The 12847-nt window shown below is 42.4% G+C and overlaps 1 protein-coding gene across 1 annotated transcript; it reads left to right on the top strand.

Moving 5' to 3' along the window:
* The first annotated feature begins 2131 nt into the window (after nucleotides 1–2131).
* On the top strand, nucleotides 2132–8030 carry LOC139408673 (threonine synthase-like 2). The gene is made up of 9 exons (XM_071152861.1): nucleotides 2132–2203; nucleotides 2679–2910; nucleotides 3195–3389; nucleotides 3539–3691; nucleotides 3903–4142; nucleotides 4365–4513; nucleotides 4599–4724; nucleotides 7110–7264; nucleotides 7416–8030. Exons 2-9 carry the CDS (start codon nucleotides 2688–2690, stop codon nucleotides 7654–7656), a joined length of 1482 nt encoding a protein of 493 aa, XP_071008962.1. The 5' UTR covers nucleotides 2132–2203; nucleotides 2679–2687; the 3' UTR covers nucleotides 7657–8030.
* Nucleotides 8031–12847: the final 4817 nt, after the last annotated feature.

The raw sequence follows: 12847 nt of genomic DNA, 5'->3' as shown, positions 1-12847 counted from the left end.
TAGAGTCTGGAGTCTGTTTTGCTATACATTGCAGCTCAACCAATCAAAGCTAAGGATCAGCTCTTTATAGACAAACCATAGAAGTCAATACATTTTCTTAATTTATTCAAAAAGGGTTGAGAGATCACTACATGCGCGTACTTATCCTCTTGCAGACGATGGGGCGAAGCGTCATGGTCTGGAAAGATAAAGGGTGCACACAGATGAGGTTTTACAGCCCAGTTACATTTGAAGGAGAGAAATTCCACCCCTTGTTGACAATTCAAACCCATTCTAGTCCCCAACCATAATACTCACAACGATGATGTTCCGTGACTGACTCAATGCCCTTCAGTGAGACGTTTAGCATGTTCCCAAACAGGTTCACCTTAGCCTGGGAAATTGTAGAGGAGTCAGTGCATGACATACCATGCAAGAGTAACAAACTAGATAATTCCAAGTTAGCACACTACGGCTTGTTATAAGTAGGTTTAGCACCACTCATAAAAATAAAAAAAAAGAACACATTCAAAGTAGGGAGAGCAACTGTTCATTGCTCGCTACATGTGTAGACTTTTGCTCCAGTTCTAAGGAAACTGATAAACATTTTATATGGTGCAAAAGCTGAACTGGAACAAATGCCTGCACACTTTGGCCCTCCAGGACTGGAATTCCCCATCTATGTAATTTACAGCTTAAGTACAAGTTAGCCAATGTGCAGGTGCGCCCATGAGGCTGCAAGTAAGTGTGGGTGTGTCTGGTTGAGCAACTCACCTTGTTCTTCTCTCCAGTCATCTTCTCCAGCTTAGCCCCCTGGCCAACTGTGAATGAGTTGACCATGAATTTGGTGTCTCAAATCAAATCAAATCAAATTGTGTTGGTCACATACACATGGTTAGCAGATGTTCATGCGAGTGTAGCGAAATGCGCGTGCTTCTAGTTACGACAATGCAGTAATATCTAAGAAGTAATCCAGGACCCAATTGCATGGGGCGGGGTTGAGAACCAGGGACTCTAGCTTAATGATGAGCTTGAATGGTACTATGGTGTTGAATGCTGAGCTGTAGTCAATGAACAGCATTCTTACATAGGTATTCCTCTTGTCCAGATGGGATAGGGCAGTGTGCAGTGTGATGGCGATTGCATCATCTGTGGACCTGTTGGGGCAGTATGCAAACTGAAGTGGGTCTAGGGTGTCAGGTAAGGTGGAGGTGATATGATCCTTGACTAGTCTCCCAAAGCACTTCATGATGACCGAAGTGAGTGCTACTGAAGTGAGTGATAGTCATTTAGTTCAGTTATCTTTGCCTTTGTGGGTACAGGAACAATGGTGTCCATCTTGAAGCATGTGGGGACAGCAGACTGGGATAGGGAACGATTGAATATGTCCGTTATCACAGCCAGCTGGTCTGCGCATGCTCTGAGGATGCGTCCAGGGATGCCATCTGGGCCAGCCGCCTTGTGAGGGTTAACACATTTAATTCGTCATCTTGAAGTGGTCTCCATTCTGCTTGATCTCACATGCATCCCACAAATAACAATAACTGTAGCGACCCTGTGTTTATAAACGCATGCTTTTGTGACACAGTCGGTGCCACGCAGGGCTACCGGCCGGGAAGGTTGAGGGTTCGCCGACTACCTTGGACGAGTTCACTTTGTTTCACTAGGCCTACACTACGATCAAACCCGGCTGCAGCTAGGGGGAAATCAGATTTTCAACATTTTGATACCATATTTATAATTATATTAAATATATGGAACAAATTTTCAATTCAATATCATGGTTTGCGTTTTCAACGTCACAATAAATAGAATATGTAAATCTCAACCAACAGTAAATACATCCCTCCCTACCTTGTAGGCCTAACCAATAACAAAGGCTTGACAATCTCCGAATTTCATTAAACTTTTTGGTGTTTTGTAACAGATGTCTCTTTCCATTCATCTTTCCGCTTCATAGTTTGGATTGATTGATTCATTGATTTAATTTATTTGTCAGATAATATCAAAATGTGGTTGTCTCTTATTAAACTCATTTGAATGCAGTTTGCTATAATGACCTGCAGATGACGCTTTAGAGTAGATATTTTTTAAACGTTTGGCACCAGATTGACCTCTTTACTTCGAAATTCGAACTCTGGTGTTGCACCAATACAGTTCCCCGGGTCATCTCGTAGCTACAGTACGCTACTTCGGAGCTATTTCTTCTTATAGCAAGCAGACGGTAAATAATCATAATCTAAAATTGTATGGACTAGATGCGATAGTCAGCAGCATTGAATTTACCTAACCATAATTTATTTCAAATAAATAAGCTATGATATGTTTTTTCAACAGTAGCTTACTGTAAACTTAAACTGACAGTTATGTTTTCTATTATGCTATGTATTAATAATGCAATGTAATCCCATAATTAAATAATTAACATGGACACATGTTTTTGAAACTACAGTAGGCTGACTGTTATGCATTATAATAATCATATACAAATGTTTAGGCACAATGCTTTTAACTTAATGTTATTACATTATAGTCCAATACTCACTTATGAACTGTTGATCCGTGTGCCCAGATAGATATGTCTGCCCTTGCATCCTTATTGTAAATGATTCTGTCAAATTGCTACAACAATGAAGCGAACTTAACCCAAAGGTTTATCATCATACTATTTTTCATCATACTGTTTTGACTACTGACAGGTGTCAGATATGCAGTACTGCAGCACGCGTGGCGGTGTCCAGGGTTGGGACTTTCAGGATGTTTTGTTATCGGGATATGCACCAGACGGGGGGATGTTCATGCCTGAGACCCTCCCCACCCTGACCCCTGATACCCTGAGGTCCTGGAGCTCCCTGTCCTACCCCCAGCTAGTGACAGAGGTCTGCTCCCTGTTCATCCCTACAGAGCTGATCCCTCGAGCAGACCTGGACGGTGAGACCTGGAGGGTTTGGGTAGCTGAGTGACACGTTGATGGATTGATTGATGGTTGGAAAATATGGCACAGTTAGGTGTAAAGTGAAGAGGGTTTGGCACATGTTTTTTTTCCACATCTGGGTGTATATCAAAATGAAGCAACTCTGTTCATGTCCCTTCCTCACCGCTTTTCCTTCACTCTCTCTCTCTCTCTCTTTTGTGTGATCCTTCTGCCCATCTCACTCTCTCAATCTCACTCTTTCACACCCCTCTCCGCTCTCTCTCTCCCTCCCTTGCCCCAGGCCTGGTGAGTGCGGCCCTGTCTGGGTTCGCCGTGCCGGGGGTGGTGAGCTTGGCCAGGCTGAAGGGTGGGCTGTGTGTGCTGGAACTCTTCCACGGTGAGACCCTGGCCTTCAAGGACCTGGCAATGACCTGCACCGTGCGCTTCCTCGACTACTTCCTGCGCAAGGAAAGCCGGCGCGCCATCGTATTAGTGGGTGAGAAGGGGCACTTTGGGCAGCATTTGGAGTGTTTACATGTTTAGTTACATGCTAGGTCTATTATGTTGATGTATATTACATCTTACGTGTCTTAATAGTGTCCTCCTATCCTCTTCCCTCTCCCACGCTGCGGCCTACCTTCCTAGGCACATCTGGGGACACGGGTGGTTCAGCCATCCAAAGTGCGAGAGGCCTTGGTGGGGTAGACGTGGTAGTGGTGTACCCCCGGGGCCGCATAACTCTTGTGCAGGAGAAACAGATGATCACCTGCCTGGAGGACAATATCCATGTGTTTGCAGGTTAGAGACAGGGCCAAATAGTATGTGGGAGCAATATTCTAAAGTGGCTTCCTCTCCTTGCCCCCTTCTTTGATAGTGAGAGATGATGGCCATATCATGGGAAAATATAGGAGTTTTAGTCTTCAGTAATAATGATCTTACCTTAACCTGTGATAAGATGGTATCATTGGTATGATAACACAACCCTAATTTTTCTCCCCTGCACTACTAGCGGATGGCAGTTCTGATGACATCGACGTGCCCATCCGTCGACTGTTTTCAGACCAGGAGCTGGTGAAACAACACAGCCTGATGAGTCTCAACTCAGTCAACTGGTCTCGTGTCATGGTGCAGCTGGCACACTTCATTTATGCCTACCTGCATGTGAGTGGGCTGGAGCAGGTAGAGACGGGGGCACCCCTACCCGCCTTGGAGATGGTAGTGCCCACAGGGGGGGCGGGGAATATCGCCGGTGAGAAGTTTTACAATGACAAAGTGTTTCCACTACTTTTTCCCATTTTTGGCCCTTTTTGTATATATTTTTTTGATTAGAGATATATTTATATTTCTTCCCTACTTTTTTGCTCAAAGTAGAAAGGAAACTAAGCCATTTGAGAGTATTGGAACATAGCTCATGTTTTTTTCTGGTTTTCCTCTCTTCATTCTTTGTCTGTCTCTCTGTCCCCTCTCTCAGCCGGCTGCATTGTGAAGCAGATGGGGATACCGCTGTGCCTCGTTGCCATGACGAACGCTAATGACATAGTGCACAGGACTGTGCAGAGTGGGGACTTTTCCATGGCAACCAATGTCACGCAGACCATGGCCCCGGCTATAGACATTCAGGTGCTGTGCGTGATGGCTCGTCACTTTGTTTAAGGTTTTAGAAGTGTGTGTGTGTACTGGGGCTAACACTGTGCTCTCACCCCAGGACCCCTATAACATGGAGCGTGTGTTCTGGCTGCTGTCTGGTAGAGATGGAGCCCTGGTAAAGGGCATGATGGAGGAGTTTCAGCACTCTCACAGACACACTCTGCCTGAAGCTCTCCACAAACAGGTCAGATGCATGAATACATAATTTACATGCTCTTGTAGAAATATAAGTGCCCAGTACCGTTGGTTGTTTAATGTTCTCTCTCAAATCACCACACATACTTAACCCTCCCCCCCTGACATCTCAGTCAACCAGACAGGTCCTATAGGCCTTAGTTTTGTCACACCAGGACTACTGCCCAGTTGTGTGGTCAGGTCCAGAACAGAGCAGCACTTATTGTACTTAGATGTACAGTACCTGTCAAAAGTTTGGACACACATACTCATTCAAGGGTTTTTCTTTATTTTGACTATTTTCTACATTGTAGAATAATAGTGAACACATCAAAACTATAAAATAACACAAATGTTATCATTTAGTAACCAAAATAAATCGAATCAAAATGTATTCAATACTGTAGATGATCAAAGTAGCCACCCTTTGCTTGATGACAGTTTGCACACACTTGGCATTCTCTCAACCAGCTTCACCTGGAATGCTTTTCCAACAGTCTTGAAGGAGTTTTCACATATGCTGAGCACTTGTTGGCTGCTTTTCCTTCACTCTGATGTCTAACTCATCCCAAACCATCTCAATTGGGTTGAGGTTGGGTGATTGTGGAGGCCAGGTAATCTGATGCAGCACTCCATCACTCTCCTTCTTGGTCAAATAGCCCTTACACAGCCTAGAGGTGTGTTGGGTCATTGTCCTGTTGAAAAACAAATGATAGTCCCACTAAGCGCAAACCAGATGGGATGGTGTATCGTTGCAGAATGCTGTGGTAGATATGCTGTCACGGTTTTCTGTATGGGAAAGAGAGTCGGACCAAAATGCGGCGTGGCTATTGAGATTCATGTTTAATAAAACAAGGTAAACACGAATCAATACAAAAACAATAAACGTAACTTGAAAACCGAAAACAGCCTAAACTGGTGCAAACTAACACAAGACAGTTACAAGGACAATCACCCACAAAACCCAACACCAAACAGGCTACCTAAATATGGTTCCCAATCAGAGACAATGACGAACACCTGCCTCTGATTGAGAACCATATCAGGCCAAACATAGAACTAGACAAACTAGACATGTAACATAGAATGCCCACCCAGCTCACACCCTGACCAACCAAAACATAGAAACCTACAAAGCAAACTATGGTCAGGGTGTGACATATGCTGGTTAAGTGTGCTTGGAATTCTAAATAAATCCCTGACAGTGTCACCAGCAAAGCAACCATACACCATCACACCTCCTCCTCCATGCTTCAAGGTGGGAACCACACATGCAGAGATCATCCTTTCACCTACTTTGCGTCTCATAAAGACACTGCGGTTAGAACCAAAAATCTCAAATTTGGACTCTTCAGACAAAAAGACAGATTTCCACAGGTCTAATATCAATTGCTCATGTTTCTTGGCCCAAGCAAGTATTTTCTTCTTACTGGTGTCCTTTAGTAGTGATTTCTTTGCAGCAATTTGACCATGAAGGCCTGATTCACACAATCTCCTCTGAACAGTTGATGTTGAGATGTGTCTGTTACTTGAATTCTGTGAAGCATTTATTTGGGCTGCAATTTCTGAGGCTGGTAACTCTGATGAACTTATCCTCTGCTGCAGAGGTAACTCTGGGTCTTGCTTTCCTGTGGCAGTCCTCATGAGAGCCAGTTTCATCACAGTGCTTGATGGTTTTTGCGACTGCACTTGAAGAAACTTTCAAAGTTCTTAAAATTTTCCAGATTGACTGACCTTCATGTCTTAAAGTAATGATGGACTTTCATTTCTCTTTGCTTATTTGAGCTGTTATTGCCATAATATGGATTTGGTCTTTTACCAAATAGGGAAATCTTCTGTATACCACCCCTACCTTGTCATAACACAACTGATCAGCTCAAACGCATTAAGGAAAGAAATTCCACAAATAAACTTTTAACAAGGCACACCTGTTAATTGAAATGTATTCCAGATGACTAGCTCATGAAGCTGGTTGAGAGAATGCCAAGAGTGTGCAAAGCTGTCATCAAGGCAAAGGATGGCTACTTTGAAGAATCTCAAATGTAAAATATATTTTGATTTGTTTAACACTTTTTTGGTTACAACATGATTCCATTATTTAACCTTTATTTAACTTGACACAACTGTGGAAAGCATTGTAGTCAACATGGGCCATCATACCTTGAGTCCATTCCCTGACGAATTGAGGCTGTTCTGAGGGCAAAGGGGGGTGTTGGAGGGTGCAACTCAATATTAGGAAGGTGTTTTTAATGTTTTGTACACTGGGTGTATATTATGTATTTTATTTGTTGTTGTGATTTATGTTTGTACCCCAGGAACAGTAGCCGCTGCCTCGGCAGCAGCTAATTGGGGATCCTAATAAATACTACTCCTCCCCTCCTCTCTCTGTCTCCAGTTGTCTCAGGTCCTCACAGCAGGTGCAGTAAGAGATGAGGGGATAGTGGAGACCATGCAGAGATGCTGGAAGGAGAACCAGTATCTACTATGTCCCCACACTTCAGTGGCTGTGTGGCATCACTACCATTATCCCCCCACTGCAGGGGTCAACAGGTAAGAGACACAGACACACACACACACTTTTAGTGTTTTACTAAATAAACACATTTCTTAGTTGCAGGCTCAACCATTTACATAATGCATCATGGCTGCATACCGAATACCGCTGTCTAGCTCACAATTTTAAACACATTCCCCTGTCTAGGTGTTGCATAGCAACAGCCTCTCCGGCCAAGTTCCAGGCGGCGGTGCAGAAGGCAGGGCTGACCCTTGACCTCCCTGAGGCAGTGCGGGCTCTGGACAAGATGTCCACTCGCTACCTGGCCCTGGAGCGGGGCCAAGACTGGGGCAAGGACTGGGAGTGCATGCTGAAGCAACACATCCAGGCTATAGGCTCAGCCAGGCAACGTGGAGTGGCCTACTACTCAACTGTGGAGTGTAACTAGTTATTTAAGAAATTAGGCTTATGGATGCACACTGATAATTCAGATGGAACTGTTAACTGGCATTTGCCATGGATTATCATAAATAACAAACACTTATTAACCGATGAGATTGTTTTATAAAGTGGATAATAGACAACTTACTGCTAATACCAGCAATAATATGCCCACAGTTAGATGTTTTATGTACTGTCTTGAAGAGATCAGTTTTATATGATCAGATATTGTTACAGTATAAGAAGATTGTTTATTGTATACATTTGATCAGAATTCAGATGAAATGGTGTAATTGCCAAATGGTGTGTTTTGCAATCAAACTTCTGCACAATTTATTGCATGACCATAAAGGCTGACAATTAAAGTTGCAGAGGCAATCATGTGTGTAGGAGTAATTACAGTGAATGATTAGAACGGCGCTATGAAGCCAGCAGCATACCACCCTGCATACCACTGCTGGCTTGCTTCTGAAGCTAAGCAGGGTTGGTCCTGGTCAGTCCCTGGATGGTAGACCAGATGCTGCTGAAAGTGGTGTTGGAGGGTCAGTAGGAGGCACTCTTTCCTCTGGTCTAAAAAAAATATCCCAATGCCCCAGGGCAGTGATTGGGGACATTGCCCTGTGTAGGGTGCTGTCTTTCGAATGCTTAAACGGGTGTCCTGACTCTCTGAGGTCATTAAAAGACCCCATAGCACTTATTGTAAGAGTAGGGGTGTTAACCCTGGTGTCCTGGCTAAATTCCCAATCTGACCCTCAAACCATCACGGTCACCTAATAATCCCCAGTTTACAATTGGCTCCTCTCCCCTGTAACTATTCCCCAGGTTGTTGCTGCAAATGAGAATGTGTTCACAGTCAACTTACCTAGATAAATAAATAAAAAGGATTAGGTTTTTATTCCCATCACTACATGTAAGAGAGACAGTGTGGTGGTGGGCATGATGCCTGTCGAAATTGCCTGTGTACCATAGGCTTTAGCGTTCACTTCAGAAGACATAAAACCGTAGGTTTATATGGGTCACATGGGTTTCTCTCACAAGCTGTCGGTTTGTATCTTTGGATAAGACCTTTTACAGCCCGAACTCCTGATCTATTGTACTGTCAGGCAGCTGAGAGGGACTTTGGTCTCATAAAGATGATGTCAGAGGTTGTTTGACTCAGCTCTGTTCCTGCTCTGTTCATGCATCGTAAGGTAAGACATATACATATACAGTACACACATAAACACAAAAACTCATCCATACCGTTTATATATTTCAGCAACATCTCGTGGTGAGTTTTAGCGTGTGTGTTTTGGTATTGGAAATACTTGAGACCCGAGTTGACTTGAAACATGCAACAATGACTAACCAGAAAGTTATGTTTTTGTACAGTAAGCTGCATTTGTCTCAGAGCACAAGCCATTACACAAGCAGTTACAAGCAAAAACTCATATTTTACATCTATATCTATCTGCTGTAGAAAATGTATGTACATACTGCAGGTATGCCCGACATTGAAACATGCAACAGATTTTTTTACACTGTCCTTCAACTCAGGACTGTCCCTGTAAACGCCTAGAGGCTGTTTTATTGGTGGACTCTGGGGAGGGGTGTGGCTAATCATGTACAGTAGCTTCATCAGCAGATCGTGGTCATGGCTACTGCTCTCCGGCCTCACAGGGATAGGTCAGGTAGTTCTCCTCCACACAACTAGCTGCCTCTGGGGAGCCCATGTAGCAACCCATCCCCTCCCCACAGCAGATACTGGGACCAAAGCAGCAGCCCCTGTCGCCCGGGCCACACGACATGCACTGGAAAGATAATAGGAAACAGAAAATTATAGTTACATTGTTATTATAGATAAAAGTGATATATTTATAGAAAAGGGAAGTGGTTTTAAGCTTTGTGGTTTAACAAAAAAAATGGTACAATACAACATACAATATTGACATACAATAACCTTTGATTTAACTGTGCAATCTCAACCCTTTGAAGGTAAGAGGCAAGCCTCTATGGCAGGCAACCACCAATCTAGCTCTATAACAGACACACAGTTACAATAAACAGTAACAAAGTGGAACTGCTGAGAATGACGGTACCTTTCTGGATGGGAAGTCTAGTGCTGATCTCTTGCCTCCTATGGGGCAGTTGGAGATGTAGCAGGCAGTGCACACAGATAGCAGGAATAGCAAACAGAGGGCAGACACTGGGGCGACAGACATTGCCACTGAGAATGAAGGAAAAAATATGTACGTTTTATAAAGTGGATGCATCTTGTCTCAGGATAAATATAATATAGTAAGATTAATCATAGTCTATTGTTGCAATATTTTTTGCAAATGTCTGTTACAAAAACATTTCCTGCAGTTGTTTTTTAAGATAAAATGGATTTAAAAGATTGTCAGAGAAAATACATACTGTTTGAGACACAAAATGTCTCTTAAACATTATTGTATGAACAACAACAGTAGGAGGGAGGATGTTAAGGGTAAGACGGGAGCTATGACTTCAGAGTTGTTTGTGTGTGTGTGTATGTGTGTGTATGTGCGTGCGTGTATGAGAGAGAGAGGGACATATTTGAGTGTGCGTGCGTGCGTGCGTGCGTGACAGAGAGAGGGAGTGTGAGAGAGGGACGTATTTGAGTGTGTGTGTGTGTATGACTTAACTCAGCCTATACAGGCTATGTAACAACTAACAAGAGAAAAAGAGAACTTTAGATAAATACAGAAATGACTCAAAGGATGATTAAAAGGTTTATTGTCCTCAGAGGGTCCTGCATTAATAATAAGAGCACAGTTGACCTTGACCTCACCATGTCAATCATGTATTTCTCATTATGTTTTATCCTGGACAGATCCTATACATTTAACTCAAGCCATTATTTGAACACTGTTATTTCCACAACAACTTAATTTTTCGAATTACACTCATTATTACTCAGTCCACCTAATGGAAAAACGTCAATTGACGTCATAGGCCTACATGATAATGCTGAAAAATGAACATTGAGAAAGTGTCACGTTCTGACCTTAGTTCCTTTGTTTTGTCTTTTGTTATTGTTGTTTTTGTTACTCAGTGTTCAGTTTTGATTATTATTTAAAATTATGAACAGTTACCACGCTGCACCTTGGTCCTCACCTTCTTCCCACGACAGCCGTTACAGAAAGGCACATTTGGAAAGTCCTAGTGGACATATTTTAATACATCTAATAATAATAAAAATAGTTCATCTTATATTTGTGCGAAAATATGCGACGGACTAAGAAGAACAATTCATTTATGAATTTGTAAAATGTTATAATGTATCCGTGTATAAAATTGCTTTGATGAAAGGGTACATCACAGTTGAGACTTGGCGTGTCAAAAATACATTTGATTTCTGACAGACGACAGAGACATGCTCCTCCCCCGTTGACTGTCGACTCCACCTGCCCTCTAGTGATGGGCATTCCGTCTTTTCGGCTCATTTGGCTCCGTTCACTTAAAAGAGCCGGCTCATTTCGCTCCCAAACGGATCTTAGTGTAAAATGCGACCTAGAACCTACAAATATCAAATGTAAAGCCCAAAAGGTAGGCTACCAGTATATCAGATCGTGAAATGCGCGTTCAAATACATTTTTACCTGGCCAAATTATTAGATGGTCTCAGTGGTTTAGTGGAGGGTACTCCCACGTATTTCTTAATCCCCATTGATACATAACAATTTAGTGTAGTGGAGGTATACGCCACTTCGATTAATAAGGCTGATGGAACAGATCAGAATGTTTAGCTTAAAATGTTGATAAACTATTTATTTACATTTTAGTCGCAACCATGTACAGACGACGGTAGGGCTTTGGGTGAATGTTCCAAAATGCAATTTGCGGGAAGACGCCGTTCTAAAATGTGCACCACACATGCGAGCGGTTTCATGAACAGAGATGGACATATCCGTTAGAAATGTTGAAAGAATGGGGGTTTAAATATGCAACAACTATCATGGGTTGCTAATATGACTAGGATAATGCATTTGGCTGCTAGACAATGAAAGAAAGTTTAAAGAAAACGCATACGAGTAGGCCTAAGTCTTTATAAAAAATAATTGTCTCCACGTTTCTATGGTGGGGTTTTGGCTATAGGCTACTTTCAAGTAATGTAAGACATGCCTCATAATATGAACTAAAAAGTCCAGGTGTCAAACAGTTAAATAATAAAAATATATATAGCGATGCTAATGATAAGGATTTGGAGAAAGGCCTCTCTCTCTATATTAATTACAGTACCTACAAAGTAGCCTATGCCTACCTGTCAGAATGATATCATGATTATTTGTGTCAATCCAGAAGGCATTTATTTAGCAAGCTACAGAAACACTGCTAATCAAACAACAGTGCTAGGTGCCTGCACACTTGAATTAAACTACACTCAAAAAACAACATTTCTTATATTTTTCCCAGACCTCAAAAGTGGACTTAGAACAGCGTTTCCCAACCCTGGTTCTGGAGTACCCCCCACAGTGTAATTTTGTATTGTAACCCTGGACAAGCACACCTGCTTCAACTTGTCAACTAATCATCAAGCCCTCAATGAGCTGAATGAGGTGTGGTTGTTCAGGGCTCCAACAAAAAGTGTACTGTTGGGGGTACTCTGACTTAGAACATAAAATGGTGTTGTTTTTCTGTAAAAAAAAAATTAAAACAAGTGTGGCTTTGAGAGTGAAAACCTGAAAATTTAGGGAAAATAGGAAACCTGTGATTAAAGACAACAACATGTATATATTTCAATGGTAGGCCTACTATTAGCCTAGTTATACAGTACAGCTTGGGTTGGCCAAAATTTGAAAAAACAATATGGGATTTATCGTTTTAGGTCATTCTGAGTGTAGGCTATGTCACTGTTTTTCATATAATTTTTGCGTCTGGAAATAATTGAGTATACCTACTTCTCCAGGCATCACTACACCATTGGATGGCCTGTTGTCTTAGGGGCACTCAAAAAACTTGGATGGGCTCTCCCCACTATTTGTGGTTTCTGCAGTGAGGATTCACCCTCATTAGTTAATCATTTTGTAACTTATCTGCCGAAAAACGTTGTTTTAAACTCATAAAGCAGTAGTAGCAATATGCAAATCAGGGAGCCAAATTAACGTCTCTTTCACCAATGCGATTCGGTTCCCGACGTTCACCAAAAAGATCCGTTCAAAAAGAGCCGTTCGTTCGCGAACGACCCATCACTACTGC

This window comes from Oncorhynchus clarkii, chromosome 5 (genome assembly GCF_045791955.1).
Source record: "Oncorhynchus clarkii lewisi isolate Uvic-CL-2024 chromosome 5, UVic_Ocla_1.0, whole genome shotgun sequence".
Lineage (NCBI taxonomy): Eukaryota > Metazoa > Chordata > Actinopteri > Salmoniformes > Salmonidae > Oncorhynchus > Oncorhynchus clarkii.
The sequence above is the reverse complement of the archived record's forward strand: the minus strand, read 5'-3'. Positions and strand labels throughout refer to the sequence as shown.